General features: G+C 45.3%; 1 protein-coding gene across 1 annotated transcript in view; it reads right to left on the bottom strand.

The window, feature by feature from the left end:
- Positions 1–26,537, bottom strand: part of HIP1 (huntingtin interacting protein 1) — a 140,189-nt gene that overhangs the window by 34,313 nt on the left and 79,339 nt on the right. The window contains exons 2-4 of the mRNA XM_005877193.1: positions 9,845–9,908; positions 6,791–6,933; positions 6,496–6,552 (exon numbers count right to left, since the gene is read on the bottom strand). Of these exons, the coding sequence (XP_005877255.1) occupies positions 6,496–6,552; positions 6,791–6,933; positions 9,845–9,908 (264 nt within the window). The remainder of the gene's footprint in view (positions 1–6,495; positions 6,553–6,790; positions 6,934–9,844; positions 9,909–26,537) is intronic.

Raw genomic sequence — 26,537 nt, 5'->3', positions numbered from 1 at the left:
GGTCTGATCGATGCTTCTCTGTCTCTGGATCTGTTTTTGTTCATCAGTTTGTTGTTCATTACATTCCACAAATGAGTGAGATCATGTGATATTTATCTTTCTCTGACTGACTTATTTTGCTTAGCATAATGCTCTCCAGGTCCATCCATGCTGTTGCAAATGGTAGGAGTTCCTTCCTTTTTTATAGCAGTGTAGTATTCCATTGTTTTTTAATCCACTCATCTGTTGATGGGCACTTAGGCTGTTTCCAAATCTTAGCTATTGTAAATTGTGCTGCTATGAACATAGGGGTGCACATATCCTTTCTGATTGGTGTTTCTAGTTTCTTGGGATATATTCCTAGAAGTGGGATCACTGGGTCAAATGGGAGTTCCATTTTTAGTTTTCTGAGGAAACTCCATAGGGTTCACTCTTGATATTGTATATCCTATGGGTTTTGACAAATGTATAATGACATGTATTACCATTATAATGTCATACAGAGAAGTTTTACAGCCCTAAAAATCCTCTGTGCTCCACCTTTATTTTAAAATATAAAACGGAATCAATTTGCCTTTTTAATATACTGCAATTTTTTTCTATCTTCTTAAATTTTTTTCTGTAACATTATTTTTAGTGACTGCCCAGTTCCTTATAAGTATGTACTATATAATTTATCAAACCAACTCCCTACTGTTCATTCTTACAGTATAATCTTGTGTACAAACATGAGGACTCTTCTGGATAAATTCTGTACGAGGGCTTCTTATTTAAGAATTTTAAGTCTCCTAGTCTTAGTAATCACAGTCTGGCTATGGGCTATTTCTTTCCTTCTGTCTCTCTAAGCACAGGAGAGGAAACACCTCCTCCAGAGGGACTCCAACGGATTAAGGTCATCTACAGTATTAGACATGGGGTGGGGATTTTAAATGAAACCAATCCCAGCAGGTGAAGAACAAACATTCCCATAGAGTCTGCCCACGCAGTCATGTCCTGGGTGCTTGGGAGGAAGCTAGGATTAGCAGAGTAATGCTGGGAACTCCTAGTTATATACAAAATGTCCCCACATCCACAAAGAACCCTTCAACTGAGTAGCTGTGGCTTTCACATGAGTTTTGACTTTTGTTTTCTTTTAATTGCATCTATATCCTCTAGAGTAGAGAAACCCTGTTGAAACAGGCCTTAAAGGACACCAAGGGGAATTGAATAATCAGAGGTTAAAAATGCAAATTCTACAGATGAGTGTTTCATAATTTTCTATGAAAATTAACCTGATTAATTTTTACATTATACTTATTTATTATAGGAAAATACTGAAAAGAAGCAAAAGTATTCTCACCACCAAAGACAACTATCCTTCACATGAAAATGCACAGGATCAAAAAGTAAAAGATGAATGAATGGATCACAGACTCAGTGTAAAACACAAAACTATAAAAATCCTAAAAGGGCCCTAACCGGTTTGGCTCAGTGGATAGAGCATCGGCCTGCAGACTAAAGGGTCCCAGGTTCGATTCTGGTCAAGGGCATGTACCTTGGTTGCGGGCACATCCCCAGTGGGGAGTGTGCAGGAGGCAGCTAAATCGATGTTTCTCTCTCATCGATGTTTCTAACTTTCTATCCCTCTTCCTTCCTCTCTGTAAAAAATCAATAAAATATATTTTTTTAAAAATCTTAAAAGATAACACAGGAGAAAAACCTAGTGATCTTGAGTATGGTGATGACATCTTAGACACAACACCAAAGATACCATCTGTTAAAAAATTAATTTATAAGCTGGATTTCATTAAAATTAAAAACTTTTGCTCTACAAAGGACAACATCAAGGGAATGAACAGATAAGCCACAGACTGGGGAGAAATATTTGCAAAAGACACACCTGATAAAGAACTACTGTCCAAAATATACAAAAAAAAAAAAAAAGAAAAAAACAAAAAAAAAAAACCACCCCCACACAAAAAACCCTCTTAAACCTCAGTAAGAAAACAAACAGCCCAATTTAAAAATGGGCCAAAAAAAAAAAATACAGATGGCAAATAAGCATACAAAAAGATGCTCCACATCACATGTCACCAGGGAAATGCAATTTAAAACGAGATACCACTACACACCTATTAGAATGGCCAAAATCCAGAACATTGGCAACACCAGATGCTGGTAAGGATGTGGAGCAGCAGGAACCCTCCTGCATTGCTGGTGGGATGCAAAATGGTACAGCCACTTTGGAAGACAGTTTGGCAGTTTCTAACAGAACTAAGCACACTCTTACCATATGACTCAGTAGTGGTGCTCCTTGGTTTTTACCCAAAGGAGCTGAAAACTTATTTCCACTCAAAACCTACCTACGGGTGGTTATAGCAGCTTTATTCATAATTGCCCCAAATTGGAAGCAACCAAGAAGTCCTTCAGTAGATGAATAGATAAATCAATTGCCATGTATCCTGACAATGGAATATTATTAAGGGTAAAAAAAGAAATGAGCTATCATGCCATGAAAAGACGTGGAAGAAACTTAAATCTATATTGTCAAGTGAAAAAAGCCAATCTGAAAAGGCTACATACTATATGATTCCAACTGTATGACATTCGAGAAAAAGCACTGAGACAATAAAAAGATCAGTGGTTGCCAGGGGTTGTGGGCGGGGGACAGGGAGGGATGAATAGGTGGAATATAGATTTTTAACTCAGTGAAAATATTCTGTATGATACCACAATGATGGATATATGTCATTACACATTTGTCCAAGCCCAAAGAATATATAACACCACGAGTGAACTATAATGTAAACAATGAGCTTTGGGTGATTATGATGTGTCAATGTAGGTTCTTCGATTGTAATCAATGCACCACTCTGGTGGGGGATTTTGATATAGGAAAGGCTATGTGTGCTGGGGGTGGCAAGGCGTATATGGGAAATCTTTGTATTTTCTTGTCAATTTTGCTGTAAACCTAAAACTGCTGTAAAAAAAAGTCTTAATTAAAAAAAAAAAGTAAAAGAGGTTTCTAATTTCAGAAACTCTTAGGCAAATGAGAGAAATAGACTACATAGGGAAAAAGACCTAAAGGAATTCTATTTTGGATAACAAGGCAGGCTAGCTACCTGGGTTGACCTTCCCACTGAAAACTGATAATACTGGGAAGATATTTACAATTTTTTGAAGGTATTACTGAATTAACAAGAGTAAGGAATCCATAGGCCAGGGACTGAGTAAACACAGATTCCTGGAGAGTAAATGGATTACTGGGTTAATAGAGTTGGGGGGAGAGGGGACTTTGCCAGAGCAGGTGAACTTGAGCTTTGATTTCCTGGGCCTCAAGGGCCAGGTGGTAAACAGAAGGCAGGGCTCTGCCCAAGTTGAAGAGTCTACTGAAGAGCCAAAAGGCTGCCTCCTTTGTTCAGGGGAACTAACGGTAAATCGGTAACCACACATTTCCATGCTCCTGCACTGAAGGAGTCCTCCATGTGGACTACAAAGAAAGCCAGGTGGTAAACAGAAGGCAGGGCTCTGCCCAAGTTGAAGAGTCTACTGAAGAGCCAAAAGGCTGCCTCCTTTGTAACGGTAAATCGGAGATCACACATTTCCATGCTCCTGCACTGAAGGAGTCCTCCGTGTGGACTACAAAGAAATTCGGCCGCCTCACGCCACTGTTGTGATCAGAAGGAGGAAAAACTGCTGCTGAGAACTGGACTCATGAGCTAATACTCAAGAGGCTCTGCCTAGAAGTCACAAAACCTTGAGAACTTAAGAGTGGTCAACAGAAGCAAATGCCAATTCTCTCTAGAGGAACCTACAGACTCCAAAGACTTCCCACAAAGAAAATTCTAAGGAAAATGAGAAGCTCACAGTAAGAAATAACTAAACACAGACAGTGGTTGGCAAACTCATTAGTCAACAGAGCCAAATATCAACAGTACAACGATTGAAATTTCTTTTGAGAGCCAAATTTTTTAAACTTAAACTATATAGGTAGGTACATTGTTATTAACTTAATTAGGGTACTCCTAAGGCTTAGGAAGAGCCACACTCAAGGGAACAAAGAGACGCATGTGGCTTGCGAGCTGCAGTTTGCTGACCACGGCTCTAACTAAAGTCTCAAGGAAAAGACAGAATGTATAGCAAAGGCAATATTTGAAGAGACAATGAAAATTTTTCATAACTGATGAAAGATACTAACCAACAGCTTAAAAAGTCCAAAGAATCACACATAGACATGTACTAATATCTTTAAAATGGTCAGATAAAAAAGACAGATTAGCTTCAAAAAGACAACAATGAGTCTGACAGCAGACTTCATGAAAATGATGAAAGCCAGAAGTCAGTGGAAGGATATCCTGAATAATATCTTCCATGTGATGATATAAAATAACTGTCATACAAAAATTCTAAACCCAGAGAAAGTATGTTCCATGAATGAGGGTGAAATAAAGACATTCTCAAACAAGTAAAAATGGTTGTTGGCCAAAAGCAAACTTTTACTAAAGGAAGTTCTAAAGGAAATAATTTAGACAGAAAGACAGTGATCTCAGATAAAAGATAAGATGTAAGAAGAAATTAGGAACACAGAATAAAATACCTGATAGGGTTTAAAAAGAAACAAATAACTTAAGATTAAAAGATATGACAATAATATACAAGTTGAGGTGTGAATGGAGTTAAAATATTCTGAGGTCATTGTATTATACAGGAAACAGATAAAGATATGAATTTTAGACCTTGATAAAGCAAACATGCATTTTATAACTATTAGATAACATACCAAAAAACAACACATAAAAACAGATGTTTTCTAATCTCCCAACTAGCAATTAGAGAAAAATGGAATGAGAAAAAATAATCAATCCAACTGAAGACAAGGTGGGAGAAATAGAAACAGACCAGATGGAACAAATGGCACAGAATAAGGCTGAAATATAAATCTAAACATATCACGCATTATAATAAATGTAAATGGAGCAACTGCACAGTTAAGAGACAAAGACTGCCATCTTTAATAAATCAACAACGAAATCCAACTAATTGCTATTTCCAAGGGATATTTTTAAAACATAAGAATGTGGAAAAGTTGAAAGTAAAAGGATAGAAAAGGGCATACCAGGCAATTTCTAACAAAAAGGAAAAAGGCCTAAGCCCTACATGTTTAAAGATACAACGGAAAGCTCTCCAGCATCCAGCTGGGAGTTTGGGGGACAACTCTCAGCTTTGTTCAGCTGAACTAGCCTTATGACTAGGAAAAGCAGCTTTCCTGTCTGGGCCTGTAGTTATTCATCTGTAATGGGTAGACTGGACTACACAATTGCTAACATTTTGTGAGTGCGGACAGATACAGGTAAGAATTTAAAGGGGAGAGCTAAAGTAGTGGTTCTCAACCAGTGGGGGCAAAGGAACACATCAGGATCAACCTGGGAGATTCTTCAAAATGCAGATTACCCCCTATCCATACACATACTCTTTGGATATAAGAATCTATTTTAAAAAATCAATAAAGAAATATATATTTTTTAAAAAGAATCTAGTGGAATTCTGATGCGTGCATAAAAACACTCTTTTCAATTGATTCTGATATTGTCAGCTACCTCCTCCCTCTTTCTGAGAATCCCTAGGCAGAAAAGAAAAGGCACTGGCACTGCCCTAGCGGGTTTGGTTCAGTGGATTGAGCATCAGCCTGCGGACCCAAAGGTCCCAGGTTTGATTTCAGTCAAGGGCACATGCCTGGGTTGCAGGCTCGGTCCAACGTGCAGGAGGCAGCCAGTCAATAATTCCCTCTGCTCATTGATATTTCTTTCTCTCTCTTCCTCTCCCTTCCTCTCTGAGATAAATAAAAATATATTAAAAAAGAAAGAAAGAAAAGTCTCTGGCATTAAGAAGTGGGAATGCTAGTCCTCAATGTATTGTGACCCCAATAGGACCAGTAAAACAAAGAGGTGAGAACTGTGGCAATGTCATTGCTGGGGGATCCCAATGCCTGGGGAATGTTGTGACATAAGGTTTATTGGCAGAAGAAGCTCCCAGACTTCTACAGCTTCCAGAGACCCCAGGTAAAACTGTGGATATCATGGTACTATTTGGGGGTACGTGCAGGAGGCAGCCAATAAATGATTCCCTCTGATCACTGATGTTTCTATCTCTCTCTTCCTCTCCCTTCCTCTCTGAAATAAATAAAAATATATTTTAAAAAAAGAAAAGGCATTGGCATTAAGAAGTGGGAATGCTAGTCCTCAATATATTGTGACCCCAATAGGGCCAGTAAAAACAAAGAGGTGGGAACTGTGGCAATGTCACTGCTGGGGGATCCCAATGGAGGAGAGAGAACAGCCTATGAGAAGAGAGGAGACAACGGATGGTAAAAGATGGTTCTCAGGGATGGAGAGGCTGATCAGAGAGAGACAACCCCACCTCAGGTCAGTAAGCAAAAGGCCAGAAGAAGGGGTAGGTGCCACCCTCAGAGCAGGAGCGGATAGCGGCCCAGGCAATCACACTTTCCCAAGTAGTCCTTGTGCAAATCTCCAAACTCACCCACATCCTGCTCATGTCACTCAATTCGTTTTTGTATCTCAGAGAGTCCTTCAGGACCTGGGGAGGAGAGAGAACAGCCTATGAGAAGAGAGGAGACAACAGATGGTAAAAGATGGTTCTTGGGGATGGAGAGGCTGATCAGAGAGAGACAACTCCACCTCAGGTCGGTAAGCAAAAGGCCAGAAGGGGCAGGTGCCACCCTCAGCACAGGAGCGGACAGCGGCCCAGGCAATCACACTTTCTCCACACAGCTCCCTGGCCCTCTGGCCCATCCCTTGCAGCCCCAGGAACTCACGTTTGGGTGTCCATCTCGGAGGAGTTTGTGGAACACGTGGCAGAACTTCCAGCAGAGCACAGCGTTGCTGGAGAGGGGCAGCCGGTTGACGACAGACCAAAAGGTCTGTGCCCCTTTCTCATGGTGGGTGCCCAGTATGCACGGTGAGGAGGGTCATGGAAAACGAAGCACAGGCCCTGTCTCAGGCAGCCAGCCCATCTTTGGGGCTGAGCCTGCAACAGGCTACTGCAGGGGGTGGTGCAGTTGTTCAGGGCACAGTGGCACTACCTGGGAGGGGACACTCCTTATAACGAACACACCAAAGTCCTGTACAATTTTTTGACGGATGCCAATAAAGTGTCCCGTTCTCATAAAATCCTCTTTATTAGACAATTTCCCCAGAGAAGGCAATGTTTTGTGGGAGGGGTCTTTTTCTAATTTGCATCAGTGCTCTCTGGGCCAGCAGTGGTTCCGGTTTGCCTTTAGTGGGAAGATAATTTGGTTGGCTCCTCTTCCGGCAGCACCTGACTCCTCTCTATCGGGTACCCTGCTCTTGCCCTGAAAGCAGAAGTGTTTGTTCAAACGTCCTTTCTCTAAACTTAAAATGACTCTGACACCCCAACTCTTCTATAAACATTCCTGGCCTGTTCAGGGGTGCCTCCATCTCTTAACACCTTCAACTCCCTGTATGTCAAATCCTAGGGCCACTTCCTCCCAAGATCCAATTCCCACCAGTACCCACTACCCAGGGACCACCTGCCACGGTATGAGTGTCATAAATATTCGTCTGGGTTCACATGCTCTTAAGTTAGCACTCCAGACTCTGCAATTAGTGAGCCCTTTTTGGGGTGAGTAAAGGATGCCCACATTTCTTTAGTGATTGTCTACCTAAACAGGCCACACACATTCAATAAATGGGCACCATCAACCTCAAGTACAGCCCTTCCTTCAGAATTTCAAGCTCTTTATCAAGGCTCAGGCAAGAGGCATGGTGCCATTTAGGACAGAAAGACTTGCCTCAGGTCACAAACTATATGATTCACCCAGACACATGTTGTTTTGCTTCTGAGCTAGAAGGGATCATAAAGTTCCTTCCCTAAATGGAAACCTGCATTTTGAGGGGGCGGGGGCTTGAACATAGAACTTTTGGGTCCGGAAGCTGAAATCAGGTATTGGTCTTGGAGTGATTTCTGAAATAACTTATACTTTCACCTAAAACACAGCCCCTTAGGCTACAAGGGAGTAAGAAGAGAGATGGGCAGCACCCTCTCTCTCCTGTGATAACCTCTCACACTGACTGTGAACAGTTTACCTGAGAACAGTTTGCCGAGACAAGCAGGAGTGGAGCGAGCGGGACACTCTTACTTTGAAAGAAGCAAGAAGACCTTTCTGTCCTTCTTTGACTTTATAAGCATTTTAATGTGTGACCCATTATGTGTCAGGAACTGTAAAAGGCACTCAGGGATATAAATAAAAATAAGAATCAGTCCCCAGGCCTCCAAAAGTGGATGCCATGGTGGTGGTGGGAAGGGGAGTAACCTCTTTGCCAGTTAAGCACCTGGATAAACAGACGTCCGAGCAGCATTTCTGAAGCCAGAAGCATCAGGGTGGCTGCTGCTCTTTATTTATCCACCACGTAGACACTGAGAGTCAAAGAGATGCACAGAATATTAGAGCTGGAACATGACACCTTTGAAATCTTCTTCAACCAACTCTTTCATGACAGATAAGGGAACGAAGGGCCATGGAGGCCCCACAGGGTCCAGAGCAAGCCAGAGGCGGGATCCTGGGCCCTTCCTCCAGCTTCACCCCAGGTGACCTCCCTGGAGGGGTGTGGCATGGCCCCGCCGCTGCAGGCCTGGTCCTCTCTGTGCCAATCCCCCATCCAGAGGAGCACACTGGCCTACAACAACTGTCTCTGTTTTACTTCAAATCTTGCACCAGACCGATCACAAACCCTTAGCCGGTAGGAGTCAGGACTAGGTCATTCTGAGAAAATCAATTGGGCTTTTCTTGGTTTGGTTTTCTTGACTCAGTAAAGCAAGGGGACTATGCCCTTCTGGGGATAAAAGAACAAGATCCGGCAGGCTCCTGGGGGTACCAGGGCGAGGTTCTACAGCCCCCACCACAGAGCAAAGCCCTAATTCCAACCAAAGTATCTTCCTGCTAAAGAGCAGTACATGCTGTTAGCAACAGTTCCTGGGTGCCTGCCAGCTTTGGCATCTAACCTAGTCTCCCCCAGGGGCTGAGGTGCAGCCACCATGACGAGCCCAGGCAAAGAGGAGCTGCCATCCCAGACAGAAGCCGAGCCTGCACTCGCTCTGCCCAGTGCCCTGCTCTGCCCCTGGCACACACACAGAGGCTCAGCCCCACTGGCAGCCCCTCCTTTGGTCTTTGAGGACTCAGCCCTTCAGCTCCTGGACTCTATACCTCAGGGGCAGATCCCCATGGACCCAGAGTGCTGCCTGCACTTATCCCCAAAGCCACCGACCCACGATGGTGGTCACCCAGGGCCTCTGCTAAGTTGGCGTGGTGAAACCTTTAAGTCACTGGTTCCCTCCACCACCTTGAGGTCCCTGTCTTTTCCCCTTCTGGCTTAGGGTGAACACCTGCATTGGCGTAAGGCCAACCACTGTAGCTGGGACTGCTGTTTTGCTGTTGAGGTCAGAAAAGGGGAGATGATCATGTCCCCAAGGGGATGGTCAGTGTGGCCCTGCAGGCAAAGGGCAGGGCCTGGAGTGCTTTGATGGCACAGGTGAAAATCCCTCTGGTGCCTGAGGAAGAAAGTAACTTCAAAGGACTTGGCAGTTCTGGGAAGCTGGAGTCCCGGGAGGGGAGTGGGATCTTGGTAAGCCTGAAGGACTGGCCTAGATGCCACTTTGGTGCCTTCCACCCTGATGAGCTTGGTCTCTGGGGCCAGCTGCGGCTCACCCACGCTGCTCAAACCCTGCAGGGACCTGGCCTATGTGAGGGTTCCCTTTCCCACAGCTGAGCAAGGACTCCTCACCCTGACCTCAGTACCCATAATTCAACCCCTCTCAGGGTCGGTCTTCCAAGCAACATCCAAAAGGATATTTCTGGCGTGTTTTTCCTTTACAGCCACTTCCTGCGTATTAATGGCCTTATTGATGCTGACAGTCTGAAAAACAAGAGGGAGGGGAAGGAGAGGGGAGGATGAGATGAATAAGCTTCTGAGAGTGGCTGAGACCCTCCCAGGGGCCACCCCTTTCTCTCCCTCCAATGACTCTTCTCTCCTTTCTTCAGACCCTTCTGCCCCACTGTCCCAGTGCAGGGCCCCTAGCGGGGGTGGGGGGGACGGAGGGCAGAGGTGGGCAGTGCTCCCAGGCCAGCTGGCCCAGGCTGTCCTAAGGCAGCGGGCTTTGCTGCCTGGCATTGGCTGTGCCCAGCTGCTGCGCCTGCCTGCCACTCATTCACTTGGCACAACAGCATGGCAATTAAAGCCTGCACAAAGGGATGCTTTTTCATCCCCCAGGGAAACATTATTTCTCTGGGAGCAGGAGGAAGAGGCGCTGAGATCAGGGAGCGACTGTGGCTCAAAAGCCTCCACCCGCCCCTCTCTCACCACTAGAACCTTCCCCAAGAGCCTTCCCTTGCTGGCCCAGGTCACTCTCGTCTCTTGTTTTTCCACTCTTGGGTAATTTCCAGCTTGTAACCAAATTCCCTTTTATCTCCTCACATCAAAAGGCATTAAAATATGTAGACCTTTCCAGTTATTTTAAAAACCGTAACTCTTAATTTAGCAAAGCACATATACATGTGAATATAACTTAAGAAACACATACAATCATATCACATAGGCTGTTTTTAAGATAGATTTTTCCTTTTTCTGTTCTGCTTTGCTTCCCTTCCACAAATGTCATTCTACCCCAACCTATGTTCACAACCTGTTATGCATATCACACACACACACACACACACACACACACACACACACACACACACACACACATCCATGCCTACGTACCGGAAGAGGTTAATTTTGTCCCTGTTCTACAAAAATCAGACTGTCACATTCAGATTTTCCTACATTTTGCTTTTCTCACTTGAAAATATCTCATGAAAAATTCACCAAGTGGAATGGCAACACTCTAGTTCATTCTTTAAAAAGACAACATCATAGTCCATGGTGTGGGTGGATGTGATTTATACAAGCATTCCCATGTTGGAAGGCAATTTCTTTCCAGTTTTTTTTTGTTTTTATACTATAAACCATTGTAGTAAACATTCTTCCACACATATCCTTATTAATTGATGCTTTTATTTCCAAGGGTCAGATTTCTAGGAATGAGATTACTACGTGTTTTTTTTTTTTTAGTTTTTAAAAAGCTTTGCATTATGGAAAAGTCCAAACACAGAAAAGTATGCAGACTAGTCTAATAAGCCCTCACATCACCAGTCCCCAGAATCAACCATTGCAAACTTTTAGCCAAACATGTTTCTTTATGGATGAGGGATGGCAAAGATTTTCTGTAAAGAGCCAGTTAGCATGTAAATATTTTAGGCTTTGCAGGCCACATGGTCTCCATTGCAGCTGTTCAACTCTGCTGCTGCAGCGCAAAAGCAGCCTCAGTGATACTAAACAAAATGTAACTAAATGAGTGTGGCTGCATTTCAATAAAACTTTATTTAAAAGCCAGGTGGTGGTCTTGGTTCGGCTGTGCTGTAGTGTGTTGATCCTGGCTTTATACTATCCCCTTGCTCCCTGGATTATCTGAAGTAAACTCCCAGGAGTTATATCATTTTAACAGTAAATATCCAGTATGACCCTTTAAGGGGGAAAAAAAAAGGACTCTAAAAAACAACGATAACACTATGATCATGCCTAAATCCTTAATATTATCAAATGGTTAGGTGTTGCTCACATTTCCCTACTGTATCAAAACAAAAAAGCATTCTTGCAGTCATTCTAATCAGGATCCAAATAAGGTTGTCACCTTGCTTTCTAAAAAGGCCCTAACAATCCGCCTTCCCACTGAACATGTACAAAAGCATCCCCAACAACAACAGGGATTAAGACTTGTTGTCATTTTGTTAGTCTGATGAGTGTAGTGACATTCCATCTCTACTTTTAATTTCTATTTCCTGGACTTATATGTCATGATTGTTGATTGCCTTACATAGTTAGGTATGTTCACCTTATCTTTTATAACTTCTCTATTTATTTAAGGCTTTTTCTACCTGGGGTAGACTCTTACATTTTCTTCTAAGTGTTTTATTGTTTGTTTTTTCACATTTGAGTCTTTATCTGAAAAAAAAAATTACATACATACATACGTACATGTACATATATGTGTATATATGGTATAAAATAGGTTATTTCTAGGCTTTACCAAGATACGTTCTTTTATATCTGGTTTATATAATGTTTGGATGTGTTAAGTCTACTATTCCACATGTCTTTTCTCCTTACCAGACTCATCTCTTTAACAGCATAAGCTCTGAATCCCCCAGTACCTATGAACATGATCTCATTTGGAAATATGGTCTTTGCAGATATAATTAGTTAAGATGAGGTCATACTGTTTTAGGGTGGGCCCAAAATCCAATATGACCAGTGTCCTCATAGGCAGGGCATGTGAATATAAAATCATATTGAACATAAACTGTAATTGGAAAATAAAGTAATAATTTTTTACAGGCTATGTGAAGACACGGGGACACGGAGACACACAGGGAGAAGACCATGAGAAGCTGGAGGCACCGACTGGAGTGCTGTGTTTATAGGCCAAGGAACACCAGGGGTGACCGCAGTCACCAGAAACCAGGAAAGAAAGGCACGGAAGGAGTCTTCCCTGGAGCCTTCAGAGGGGCATGGCCTTGCTGACACCTTGATTTTGAACTTGTAGCCACCAGAACTGTGAGAGAATACAGGTGCTTCCTGCCCTCTTCCCTACTGCACATGACACAGGGCTCTACTGAGAAGGAATCTCATGTGAGATGTTGCAAGAGAGAAGTAAAAGCTTATTCCCCAAATACCTCCCAGTGAAGCAGTTTGTGAGGCGGAGTGCTTCCAGCTTCCTTTTAACAATCCTTACTTAGACCTTTCTCAGCTTCTGCTTCCAGGACCAACCCAGGCCATTCACTTCCCTTCAGATTTCCTTGGGTGATTTACAGAGGTTTAAACTATGTTCCTCCCCTGGCCCAGGACAAGGAGGGGGTCCTGGCTGCAGACAGAGCTCTAGGCAAAGTCACCACCTTTGTTGAGTGCTTAAAGGTTGCCTATATTCCATAAAAAAGTATAAGGGCCATAACCATGTAAAATGACAACAAGAGACCCAAATCCAGTGAGGTGCTGAACTGGACGTGGTCAAGTTCTAGGTGGCTGGTAGAGTCAGTAGTACAGGCTGAGAGAAAGAAGAGCAAACCCATGCTGGTGGGAAATGCTAGAAACCACGTCAGGGCCTCGAGGGAGGACCTGTGATGGGTGGGATTTAGACTTATTTCACAAATATTCCTCAGCCTCGCCTGCGCCCTCTCACAGTCCAGGAGCCCTTGGGGGATGTCTGACTGACGGCTTAGCGCTGCTGCGGAGGTGCCTGATTTAAACACTGGAAATGACTTGAGTCACTAATGTTTTTTAAATTCTGAATCTATTTTTACTTTATTTTTATTTTAACAATACCTGGATAAAAATTTGTTAAGAGAGTTCATTCAATTCATTCTTTTTAAAGGAATCAGGAGCCTAATTTTATCATGACTCCCAACACACACACCCTACATACATTTTAGATAAAGTGGGATAAAGGACAGAGACACATTCTGTTGGCTATATTTTGACTTAGGAAAAAGAGTCCAAATATTATTGTCATCCTGGAGCCATCCTATCCTCAAACCTTAGATAGGCAGATTATTTTCCATGGTCTCTGTTCTCTCATCCTCTTGAGGACATACCTTACTTGCAAAAAAAAATTTAGATTACATGATCCCACAAAACTTAGCATAGAGAAGCTAAGAGCAAATGTTTGTTCTATAAGGATGGGTTAGCAGTGTTAAGGTAGTCAGACTGTTGTGTTGAAACTTCCTTTGTTGCCAATTCTACCTGATTAGTTTCAGCTCTTTAATAGCTTAGCGGTTGTAGTAGTTGATGTCACAGGGGTTCAGAATATTGACACATGACTTCAAACAAAAGATTGAAGTGAATTTTTAGGAGATCCAAATGTGTTCTGTAACTGCTGGTAAAGAGTTCCAACATTCATGATTCATTAACCAGATCTACATATACCACATAGAACGAGGTGGATACTTGGTTCTTGTCTAGTCATTAATTTGTTATCCACCTACACTGACACAACACATTAATTATATTAACTGGTTAATGGACAGATCTCTACTTTGCTATTTGTTTTATAGGCAGTTCTAGCTTATAGATGCCAAATGTCTTGTCCTAACCTTGTGCACAATTCTTAGGATGACTTTTGGCCAGTCTAAACATTGCCTAGGAATTGTTTATCATGGCTGATACCCCTCCTGAAGCATGTATACTGTTAATTTCTGCTTAAGAATCTCCAACAAAGCAAATATTTACACAAAGAGGGTGATTCCCCTCAAGCCGCAGGGGTAGATCAAGCCAGTGGTACCGAAATAGACATGACTGTGTCCAGTCCCCAAGATTTTAATCACATTTAATGACTGTGCAAGTTACGCCAGGAAGAAGGAACATGTGATGTTTCTCTGGGGCTTTGTAATATAACTTATGTTTTATTTACAAGGCTGCAATAGAGGGGTTATGTGATTGCTTTCTCCCCAACTCCACTTACTAGCTATTTGTATAAAGCTATATTTGGTGTTTTTTAAAAACACTGAGAACAAGGCAAGGCAAAAGAAGAGGAAAGATGTTAGGATAAAGGGAAGTTTCCCACAGGAATTACCAAGAATTTATTTCATAGAGGAAGGCCTCAATTGCTTCTTGCTCATGGAAATGTTTTCACCTGCCTTGCTAAAGCCTTGATACTCATATCTGGGACGTATTAAGCAATTCAGAAAGTTTACTCATTAACTTTGATTGATCTAATTCAGTGATTCGCAAAGTGGGCGCTACCGCCCCCTGGTGGGCGCTGCAGCGATCCAGGGGGGCGGTGATGGCCACAGGTGCATTTGTTTTAACTTTTTTTGTATTACCTTTCTATTCTGAGTTCAATAAATAGTTTCATAATTTCAAACTTCAATGTTTCTAATTTACACCTTTCTTTACTATATTTTACGAAAAAGGTAGAAACATTAATACATATATCTTTCTGTTTAATTGCTATTAAAATTTTAAAAAAATTAATTTCCAGGGGGCGCTGAGTAATATTTTTTCTGGAAAGGGGGTGGTAGGCCAAATAAGTTTGGGAACCACTGGTGTAGATGCTGATCAACCAAGTGTCCAAGCTTGTGATCATTATAAGCCTTGCTTGCAAAAAAAAAAAAGTCCTCAAAATTCCTTTAAGCAACATAAAATACTATGAGTTTATATCTATAGACTGTGTGTGTGTGTCTGTCTGTCTGTCTGTCTGGAAATTGGAACTGTTCTGTGCTCTAAATGTTTAAGGAGGGAGAAATCCCTTGAAATGGTGATGCTGCTCAGGAAAGACTACTTAGAGAAAGAGAGGGGTAACTTTTCCCAGGTGCCATCCCCTGCAATGTATCTACTTCTTTTATTTTCACTGCATTGCAAACTCAGGAGCCCTTATGATTGCTGCACAGAAAGGCTAAGTGACTTGCCCGAAGTCATACTATCCACTTCTAACCGTGTGGTTGACTAGATCTAGATCTGCAAGCCCATCCTGAACCATGGAGGTCAGGGAAGAGGAGGACAGGCCCTCGCGGCAGAGAGCACAACAAGGAAACGTGCGGAGTGGAAAGGCCTGGAGCAGGCAGGCAGGTTTAGCTGGAGGGCGGCATCTATGCAAGGGAAGAAGAGGGATGACGCCAGAAAGAGAGGTGCTGCTGAGTGTGAAGGCCAGTGTGCTTCTGAGTGGGCAGGAGAAGACAGAGCAGCTGGAGGAAGACCGGCCAGCCGCAGTGTGAGAGCTGGAGGAGAGGAGGACAGCCTGGAGGTAGAGTTGAAGGAGGAAGTTCTTACTAGTAATAACAGACAGGAGTGAAAGAATAAAGGCCTCAACCAACAGGATAGACGTGAAAATGTTAAGAACCCTATACTAAGTGGACTATGAAATGAATTTCAATAGGATTGGCCCGTAGGAGCTCCCATTTACAGGGACACAGGAGGGGAGGCATCCAAGATGCCGCAGAGGTTTTGAAACTACACAAGGGGGAGAACAGAAGCAGGTACCTCAGGCTGAGGAGACATTGTAAGCAAAGGACAATGAGGCCAGGAGGACTTGGGGTGAGACATGGCCATTTTAAAGAGAATGAGGACGTGAACTAGCCAGTAGCAGTGGTTACAACCATCAAGATTATGCAGCGAACACATGCTTACTACCAGGCCCTGTGCTAATAAGCATTTTGTATGAATTATCTCATTAAAGTCATAACTCCGCATCCTATAAGCGGGCGAGCATTACTACCAATTAGCTCCATTCTATAGAAAAAGAAGCCAAGGCTTGGAGAGGTGAAGCAAATTGCCCACGGCCACTCCCCCAGCCGGTGTGGAGCTGGGACTCAGGACTGCAGTGAGGCCCTATGGCCCAGGCACTGGGTCGTGATCCCACACTAGACACGGCCCTCCATACCGCAGAAGCAGAATCAGAATCCAAACCATTTCCATACATTGGAAAAACGGGTTAAACCTCACAAGATGCAATCCAGTAGGTACCAAGGAAATTTCCTATATTTAGATCTAAACTCACTGTCACAGGGGAGAAATGCCTCAAAGCAGCAATTGTGAGAACAATGTCGGTGTTTTATTTGGCTACCAACTTGACAGAAGCAACATTTTGGTGTGGCTGGTCAAAATGCAAGTCAGAGACTGATGTATTAAAAGGGATATATAGGGTTCGGAACGAGGGGGCGTGTCCAACTCACTATGCAGAGCAATTCACATGTAAAAATTAAAAATACTAGGCAGTTTCAGGCTTCAGAGAGGGGAACTGACAAATTAGACCACCTCTAAAAAAGGGTGACCTGAACGGGGATGGATGTGGGGCCCGAAGAAAACTTAGAGGAATATCAGTATTCTGAAGGGCGGTCGTGTGGGAGAGGAATAACTCCAGAGGATCAATCCTAGACCCATGGGTACAAGCCCAGGCAGGCCGTTTCTGGATAAACGTAAAGGCATCTCATGAAAGACAGACTTACCCATTATTAGACGCATAGAGGCAGAAGTGAGGCAACCTCTCCTTAGGGTTATTGTGAAAAAGACTGATCGGCTCTGGCTAGATTAGACTTCTGGGTCCCTTCCAATATTTAGACTCTGTAAAGGCCCTCAGATGACGGAGGGCTTTGGGTATCAAGATAGGAAATTGTGACCTGATGGATACGAGGGAGCCACAGAAGGCTCTTGAGCAGGGAAGCGTCCTAATACAAATGCCCCTTCATCCTCCAGAGTTTCAGGAGTTGCTGCTTAGTGCCCTGATGAAAGAAAGTGTGGAACCACTTCCATGTGGACAGAGTCACAGTCCCCAGCACGAGTTTAGCACTGACAAAAGGCCCAGCCTGGCACTGGGCTGTGGAACGTTTCTTCCCAAACCAACAACGATAAGACACCTGCAAGCCTTGCCTGCCCTTGTCAGGATGGCCCCACACCTTTCTCTTGCAGCTCCGCAGGCTCACAGGAGCACCCACGTACGGCAGCCAACGTGACTGATGTCCTCCGACCAATCCTTCCCCAGGAGAACTCCTGAGAGGCAGAGTCCAGCCCGAGACGGTAGGCCCACTGCCCAAGGTTTCCATGGCAAGGCTTTCTGGGCTGAGGCAGGGCTGAGCCTCCGCACCCTGGGCCGGTAACAGCAAGCTGTGGGTCTGCCGGGGCCCCCGGAACGTCAGATACGGGGACGTTTCCAGGGCAGAAGTTCTCGGCTATGGCCAGTTTCCCACACTCACGTTATACTTGGTGCCTGGGATCCCACCCTGTGTGACACACTCCTCCACTTTCTTCTTCATCCCAAATCCTTCCCAGCACAGGCCAATAACTGCTCCGTTTCTTCTTTTTTTGAATTCCTATTTTTCTTCATGAGTTTCACACTTAGTATGTTATATTGTCTTACCTCCCACCCAGATTAATATCCCCAGGGCAAATATCCGCAGTTGCTAAGGCAGGGCTTACAGCCTTAATAAATCATTAAGGGCTACTCGCTTCCCCCCTCTACAGACTACAAGGTCCGTGATTCATGGCCTCTTGAGGAAATCTGCTTCCTTTTCCTCCCCTCCCCAGACTCTCTCTGAAAGAAATAACTGGGTTCTGAACTGGGCAATGGCTGGGGGCCCTGCCAGGGCAGAGGGTGGGAAGTTCAGGGCTCAATTTCTCACCTCCGGTCTAGGTTAGAGAACATCCTCTGAGAACAGACTGTTTTCCAGATTTCCCTGGAGTCACACGGGACCTGAGACCATGCAGTGTGCCCCCTGAAAGAGCAGCATTGTGCACCACTTCCTGACCCAGCTGGCCCTTGTGTCCCAAGCTGGTTCCGGAGAGCCAATTATCAGCAGGCACCACAGGAAGGGTGGCTTTCTCCCTGCCCCCCCCTCCCCCATCCCCTCAAAGCCCAGTCCCCTCTGCCAGGCTGCAGCCAATGGAAAACCCTTGGGCCTTGTTTCTTTGGGGAGCAGAGCCTGGGCCTGGCCTGTGGGGTCCAGCTGGGCACTGTCGGGTCACACACACAGCTGCTGGCAGGGGCCCAGCACTTGGGCTGCCAAGGCCGAGCTGGCTCACAAGGGTCCCATGGGCAAAGGTTCCATGGCAGGGGCAGGCATAAATGAGGTGCCCAGGTGGGGGTGGCAGGTCTTAAAGCAAGGGACGGAAAGGCCCACGGCCCAGACCAAGCAAAGGAGTATCTGACACCAGAAAGGGCAGAGAGGAAAGAAGGAAGTAAGGTGGAAGGGAGACAGAAAGAAGTAAAGCGAGCAGGGGAAAGGAACTTTTCTCAGCAAAGGCATAAGCGGCCACCACCAACGCCCGGCCTGGCCGTGGTGATGACGGCCCTCCACGGGGCTGCAAGCTGGAAACGGGCCACGACGCACAGCATTCCTCACCTCCTCAGGTTTAGAAGCCTGAGGTAAACAGATAAGGGAGGTGGTCCCCGTTAATTCCTGCAATTTAGTCTAGGCTCCTTCTCCCACCGCTGCCGCATTCCCGCAAAGGCTTCCAGAGTCCATGCGCCAAGCTCAGCCAACATGGGGTTAAAAGAATCTTTTTTTCCCAAGTACCTAATCCTGAGAGAGGGTAGGAAGGGATCCTTAAGCGAGCGTCAGCTCTGTCTGGGGAGGAACAAGAATGGCAATGAGGGAGGGGAGGGTGAGATTCCAGGAAAGGAGAATACAAAAGGCTGCTGTGGCATATCACAGTAAAGGTGGGGGCAGCTTAATTTCACAGCTGGGACCCCAAGCCTGGGTGAGGCTGAGAGAGTTCCGAAGCAAGTCGAGATCACGTGAATCTCAGGGAAAGAACAAGCGAGGCACAGACCCTGCCTTCAGCATTGAGTGAGACTTCTCTGGTCTTGGCTGTGATACTTAGAGGCTAGTATCTCTCTCTTTTAAAAAAAAATAAAATTCTTTGTTTAAAAGTGTTACATATGTCTCCTTCCCCCCTGCCAATGACCTCTCCCCAGCCATTCCTACCCCCCAGCACATGCCCTCACCCCCCCACTGTCTGTGTCCATGGGTTATGCTTATATGCGTGCATACAAGTCCTTTGGTTGATCTCTTATCCTCCCCCCTCCTCTGAGGTTTGATGGTCTATTATATGTTTCTATGTCTCTGGATTTATTTTTGTTGATCAGCTTTTGTTGTTCATTATATTCCACAAATGAGTGAGATCATGTGACACTTATTCTTCTCTGACTGGCTTATTAAATCTTTTTGAAACAACCACAGGCTTATAAAAAAGTTGGAAGTACAACCAAACACTGTTCTTTTTCTGAGGAAGTTTCTGACCTAATGCCCTATCACCTGTGAATAATAGTATCTATTTCCTATAAGCAAGCATACTTCCCTCCATAACCTCTTGATCAGAAATAATAATAATAGTACAGCAGGCGTAGTTGTTGTAAATGGATTAGTGGTAACAGCAGCAGCAGAGCCTCTGCCTCCTACTAGCCACTGCACTTGGGCATTTGCTTCTGATCTACCCCTTGGCCCTGGAGGGTAGGGATTGACCCCCTTTTCTCTGAGTCAAGTTGCCCAAAGTAGCACAGGCAGCAGCAGGTAGAGCCAGGATTCAAACCCAGGTCCCTTTCCCCTCACCGAGCTGCCAGCAGTCCAACACCGTAGTCAACACCGTCTGCCTGCCTCACTTTCTACCCCATCATGCTGGTCTCCGATCTATTTATATTCACTCCTTAGTGATCTCAACCAGGCCCATGGCTTGAAAGCTTAACTTCTGCCAGCATGCCCACCTACCCAAGTATTCCTCTCCACTCTCCCTAGAAGCCTTCCTTGACTGCTGCCTTCGCCTCAGTGCTCCCATCCAACCCATCAGTAAAGCTGTCCTTTCCACCCCAAAGCCCCTCTGCTTCTACTCCTCTCCTCTGCCTCCACTCAAGTCCAAACCACTACTATGTCCCCACTGGACCACTGAAACAGCCTCCCAAATGGACTGGCCCGCCCCCTGCTGCTCTCCACCCAGAAGTCAGAATGAGCTTTATAAACCACTCATGAGGTCACACCACCTGCTCAGAGCCCTCCACCACATGTGGAATGAGGTCTGCATCCCATGAGGCCGTCCATGCACGGGCATCAACTCCCATTCTCCCTCCTACGCCTTATGCCCAACCATACTGGCTGCCTCTTTGTTCTGCAAATATTTTTTATTCTTTCTCTGATGCTCCTTTGGCCTGGAATAGTCTTTCCCCCCATTCTTTGCAAGGCTGGGTTTTCCTCCTTCTTCAAGCTGTTCAAATACCACCCCCTAGGCTGTCTCTAATCTCTTCACCCATGCCCAGCGCTTTTTATCACAGCTCACAAACACCCTGGCTACTTCCTGTAGAGCAGTGGTTCTCAACCTTCTGGCCCTTTAAATACAGTTCCTCATGTTGTGACCCAACCATAAAATTATTTTCGTTGCTACTTCATAACTGTAATGTTGCAACTGTTATGAATCGTAATGTAAATAACTGATATGCAGGATGGTCTTAGGCGACCCCTGTGAAAGGGTCGTTCGACCGCCAAAGGGGTCGTGACCCACAGGTTGAGAGCCGCTGCTGTAGAGGCCCTTATCTCAACCTGAAATTCCCTTGTTTGTTCATTTGCTTGTCTCCCACTAGACCAGCCGTGGGCAAACTACGGCCCGAGGGCCGGATCCGGCCCGTTTGAAATGAATAAAACTAAAAAAAAAAAAAAGACCGTACCCTTTTATGTAATGATGTTTACTTTGAATTTATATTAGTTCACACAAACACTCACTCCATCCATGCTTTTGTTCCGGCCCTCCGGTCCAGTTTAAGAACCCATTGTGGCCCTCGAGTCAAAAAGTTTGCCCACCCCTGCACTAGACAGTGAGCTCTGTGAGGGCAGGGACCATGGTCCCTCTGTTCCCCCAGTGCTCACACACGGGCCTGGCACACAACGGACAGGAATGAAGAAGGGCCTGCTCTGCTCAGTCCTCTCCAAGCAGACTTCCTCATCAGCGCTTGATACCTTGTCTGCCCCGCCCTCCTGCCTGTCTTGTCTTTCCTCAAGTCTCATTTCTTTCTCTTTCCAATTGAAAATCTTACTGATATTCAAGTGTAAGCTACACTAACTGATGACATCCAGCTATTCTCTCTTACACTTCTTTAATATTTAGTAGGCTCCGTATAATTAAATACTATGATTCATTTACATGTTTTTATGGAAGGTATTTGTCATGGACTGAACTGTGTGTCCCCCAAATCGTACGTTGAAGCCCCACTCCCAACATGACGGTATTTGGGGATGGGGCTTTTGGGAGGCGCTTAGGTTTAGGATTAGATGAGGTATGAGGATGGGGCCCTCATGACAAGATTAGGGCCCTTCTAGAAAGAGACACCAGGAGGGGCTTGCTTTCTCTCCCCCCTCAAGAAGGTGGCCATCTAAAGGTCACGAACAGTGCCCGCCCTCAGTGGGGATCTGAATTGGCCAGCTCCTTGATCTTGGACTTCTCAGCCTCCACAACTGTGAGAAATAACTTCCTGTTGTTTAAGCCACCCAGCCTATGGTATTCTATTATTAGTATTTTGTGTGTACTTTCTGCTTCATAAGCTGGGGACTACTGAAATTAGGATCACATCTCCTCCTTTCCTCTCACCCCAAAGCCACCAACCATTCCCTGGCTTCTGGATAGTGGTTATTAACCAATCTGTCTGGGTCACACATATTTCAAAGGGTTTAGCAAAAAGAAAGGCACTATTCTGCAGTCTAATAATCCAGTAGAGAAGATGGAGTAAGAAAATTGAGATTAATGAAAAGGTCAATCACTTCTGCAATCAGCAAGGTGTACGATCCTGTGTTGGGAGGAGAGTGTAGCAGTGGTTCTCAACCTTCCTCATGCCGCGACCCTTTAATACAGTTCCTCATGTTGTGGTGACCCCCAACCATAAAATTATTTTCGTTGCTACGTCATAACTGTAATTTTGCTACTGTTATGAATCGTAATGTAAATATCTGATATGCAGGATGTATTTTCAGGGGTCTCGACCCACAGGTTGAGAACCGCTGGGTAGGGGTTACTTTTCTCAGGGAAGAAAGCGTTTCAGTTTGGAAGGAGCTTCCAACTGTGTCCAATCCTGCTGAAGGAGCAGGAGAGATGGGGACTGAGAGTTATCCACTGCATATGGCAAGGACGTCATTGGTGACCTGGGCAAGAGCTGCTCCAGGTGAATGATGGAGGAGGCAAAAGGCTGTGTGGGGAGGGGCAAGAGAGAAGGGAGGAGAGGAGTGGGGGACAGTCTAGACCAGCCGTGGGCAAACTACGGCCTGTGGGCCGGATCCAGCCCGTTTGAAATGAATAAAACTAAAAAAAAAAAAAGACCGTACCCTTTTATGTAATGATGTTTACTTTGAATTTATATTAGTTCACACAAACACTCCATCCATGCTTTTGTTCCGGCCCTCCGGTCCAGTTTAAGAACCCATTGTGGCCCTCGAGTCAAAAAGTTTGCCCACCCCTGGCCTAGACAGAATGGTCGTCCCTTCTCTCCCAGGCCTGGGGCTCAGTGGTGGGGCTCTTAGGGCCATGAACAGTTCCACATCTCTCTCCTTCCCTCCAGGACCTCCCACCGGTCCCCCACTTAGAATCACAGCTCCATTGCTGGTTCTCCTTCCCCAGACACGGTCAGATAGACAAGGAGTACAGACAGGCACGGGATCTTTCCAGATGGGGAGCAGAGGGGCTGCAAAGGCCGTCTCTTTTGCCAGAGACAAATATCTTTCCGTCTCTGAGAATGATCCAGGATGCTCTTCCATGCCTAGAAAAGTGTTCTCCCTACTTTTCAACAAGACCTCTCTCCCATCTGCCCCCCCTCTCAGTCCTGAGGCTTTTTATTCTGTGGGGGACAAAGTGGGGGAGCCGAGCGAGCAGCCTCCTTTGTGAACCGGTCCTCCACACACTTTCCAGCCTCTGAGAGGCCTTGTGGGGTCAACCCCATTCCCACGCTGTCATGCATCCCTCACACGCTAATTTTCTCTGTCACTAAGTGGAAGACACATTCCTTTCCCCCACCAGCTCCGTACCCCCAAAGCTCTCCAGGACTTTTACTACAGACACCGAATCAGATCATTTGGCGGGGAGGGGGGTGCAGGGGGGCAACTGATTACAGAAAGGCGGGCCCCATCGTGATCCCTCCTGACCTGGAGAAGCCAACAAGCTTAGTCTCTCTGCCATCTCCATGACCCAGTCTCACCGACCTCAAGTATCATTACAGCTGCCTAAGAGTCCCCTGTAGCCGGGTCATCCTGTCATCCTTAGGCAAAGAACACAATAACCCCTGCACTTTAGTCTCCACCAAACTCCCATGCCCATGTCACCCACTGACTTGAGCAGCCCAGTTTCTCATTTGAGTCTTGCAGCCACACCCTTTCTCTGCACACTGGCTGCCTCTTCCCACATGAGAACTTTTAAGACCTCAGGGACCCAAGGAGGCTTCAGAAGGGCCTATGGATACTTAGGCCTAGAGATACTTAGACACCAGGTCTCGGGGAAAAGAAGCCAGCCCCTCTCCCTTCTCTCCCACCTGCAGGGGACCATGGCTTCAGAAAGGCACGCCCTCTCCTACAGTTCTGCTTCTCTTTTCACAGAGGAAAGCTCAGTTCTGCTTCCCTAGGAACCGGAACTGCAATGCCAAGGTCACAGGTCTTGCACTGAGAACTCTTTAGGGTTACTTTCTGGGCAAGTCACTCTGCTTAGAAAGTCAGGCCTTGGGCAGGCCTTTCGAAATGTCCTTGCCTATCAGATACACAGCTGGCCTCCAAGAGTGAAACCCTGTGCTATCTTTGCCCACAATACCAGCATTGCCTAACTTCCTCTCCTCCCCTCGACCATGTCCTCCACCACCTTCCACCTCCCAGATTTCTAACTGTGAGGTGAGTTTTGTCTCTTCTCTGCCCGACTGAAAGACAGGTGGTCCCCAGGCACAGGAAACACCCATTCTCAGGCTCTGTGCCTCTCCCAAAGCCCTACTCCTGAGAGTGGCTCGTCTGTCAAATGAATGAGTCAGGAGGCACTTGTCACATCCACATCACACCATGGCCTGCCACTCCTCCCTCCCAAACATCCTTCAGATCTCTTTTTGTTCTATTTGTACAGCAAATACCCTCATCTTACACCCGTATTCCTCTATGTAACTGGCCCTTTTATCTCTAGTCACCACAATTGACCCCAAATAAAGCAGCAAGAAAAACTTTCCTCATGAGTTCTCCCAGCAGAGAAATCTAGTGGCTCCTGACCTTGTGAATTCCAAACTCTCCAATATAGCTTCAGCGCCACCCCTCTCAATACTTCAGCTGCTTTTCTCGCTGCAGATGGTGATCTTCACACAACCGTGATCCCGTTTTCGTGGAATGCCGTTTACAGATAGAATCCCATTTTACGCAAGGGGGTGGCTATGTGAAGATACCTTATTTGACTCTAGCCAATAATTCTGTAATGTAAACATTCCCAATATACAGGTTTGGCTCATTCAAATGTGTAAATACCAGGTTTGAACAATAATGACAACAGCATTTCTCATTTTGTTTAGCCCTTCACAATCTTCAAAGAGCTTTCATATGTACTGTCTTCCTGATGCTGAGAAAGCCTTGTGAGGGATGCAGGGCATACTTTAAACAAGCGGGCTCAGAGAAGTCAGACACACAGAGGCCGGTACCTGCCTTTCTCAGTCGGGCATACATTCTACATCCTACTATTTAGATGGTTACAAGTGGACTCTTAGCCAAAACCAACTTGTTTCCTAAACCTCTTCCCTGACCTCAACACACTGGTTGTCTTAATGGCAGATTTCTCTGTACCTTATAAAATGTCCAACCTGCCCTACTAGCAGATGCTACATACAATCTTTCAGTCTAGTGAGAACCAAAAGGAGAATGTGTTTCAGAAAATCTAGAGTGGGTACATAAATGAGACCCGACCTCAGGCCAAACAACCTGTAACAAGTCGGCCTTCTATTGTTGTCAAGAAGCAGGATCTGGTCTTCGTTACTCGCATGCGTTCCACTGAACCCTGAATCACAGTTGTGTTCTCTCGAGGGGCCCATTCCAGTTTGAAGGAAAACAGATTGTGTGATAGGACTGGGAAGCCCAGGTTCATTACAGGCACACTCTGGAGAGCACCTGAACAAACTCCGTGAGGTCCTGGCCACAGGATCTTGCTCTCATCTAAGAAATCAGCAGGGTGAGTGATGTTACTACGAGAGGAATCTGAGCCCTGAACTCAAGCCCCCAGACAAATCATCCAGTTCTGTATCAGTCTGTGGTCAAATTCACATCAGCCACCTGCAGAGCCCCAAAGGGATGCTCAGCCAGTCTCATCAGTTCTGCAGAGTGTAGGCTCGGATGTGGGGAGGGTGAATAGGACGTGGTTGCCTCTTTGGCCAGTGGTTCTCCAACCTGGTTATGCATGAATATCACCTGAGCACCGAAGCCTGTACCGCAGTAGCATTCACACACTCCTAACAGATTCCTTTGCCCACCCCCAGATTGGATTCATTTGGTCTGGAAAGGAGCCACTGCTCATTGCACTCTAATTCTGGCAGTGTTACAGAACACGCTATGTCAGAGTCTAAGAAAACACTCAGCTATAGGGAAAGCAGGAATGAAGAGGGGAACGAATGAGAGAAAGGGAAAAATAAAACAGTAGAAAAATGGAAAATGAAGAGATTTTCTCAGCTTGGACCAGCAAACCTTGATATCAGTAAATATAAACTTGGGGTGAAGTGGTATGAGTTGACACTAAGGCCAAATTAGGAGACTGCTACTCATTTTATAAAAGAATTTGGCACCAGATTCCTTTAAATAGCAACCTCCACTAGTACATTTAAAATGGAATTCCGTTTATAGAAGCGTGGTTTATATAAAACCACACCTGTTATACCAGCTCAGAAAAATAGCTCTCCTCCTGGCTAACTATAGAACTGGTCCAGTATAGATGGTCATCTATTTTCTTCTTAAAGATACCCAGCCCTACTCCCTGTCACCTACTTCT

Source organism: Myotis brandtii, unplaced genomic scaffold, assembly GCF_000412655.1.
Source record: "Myotis brandtii unplaced genomic scaffold, ASM41265v1 scaffold510, whole genome shotgun sequence".
Classification (NCBI taxonomy): domain Eukaryota; kingdom Metazoa; phylum Chordata; class Mammalia; order Chiroptera; family Vespertilionidae; genus Myotis; species Myotis brandtii.
Note: the sequence above shows the minus strand (reverse complement) of the source record. Positions and strands in the feature narration are given on the sequence as shown.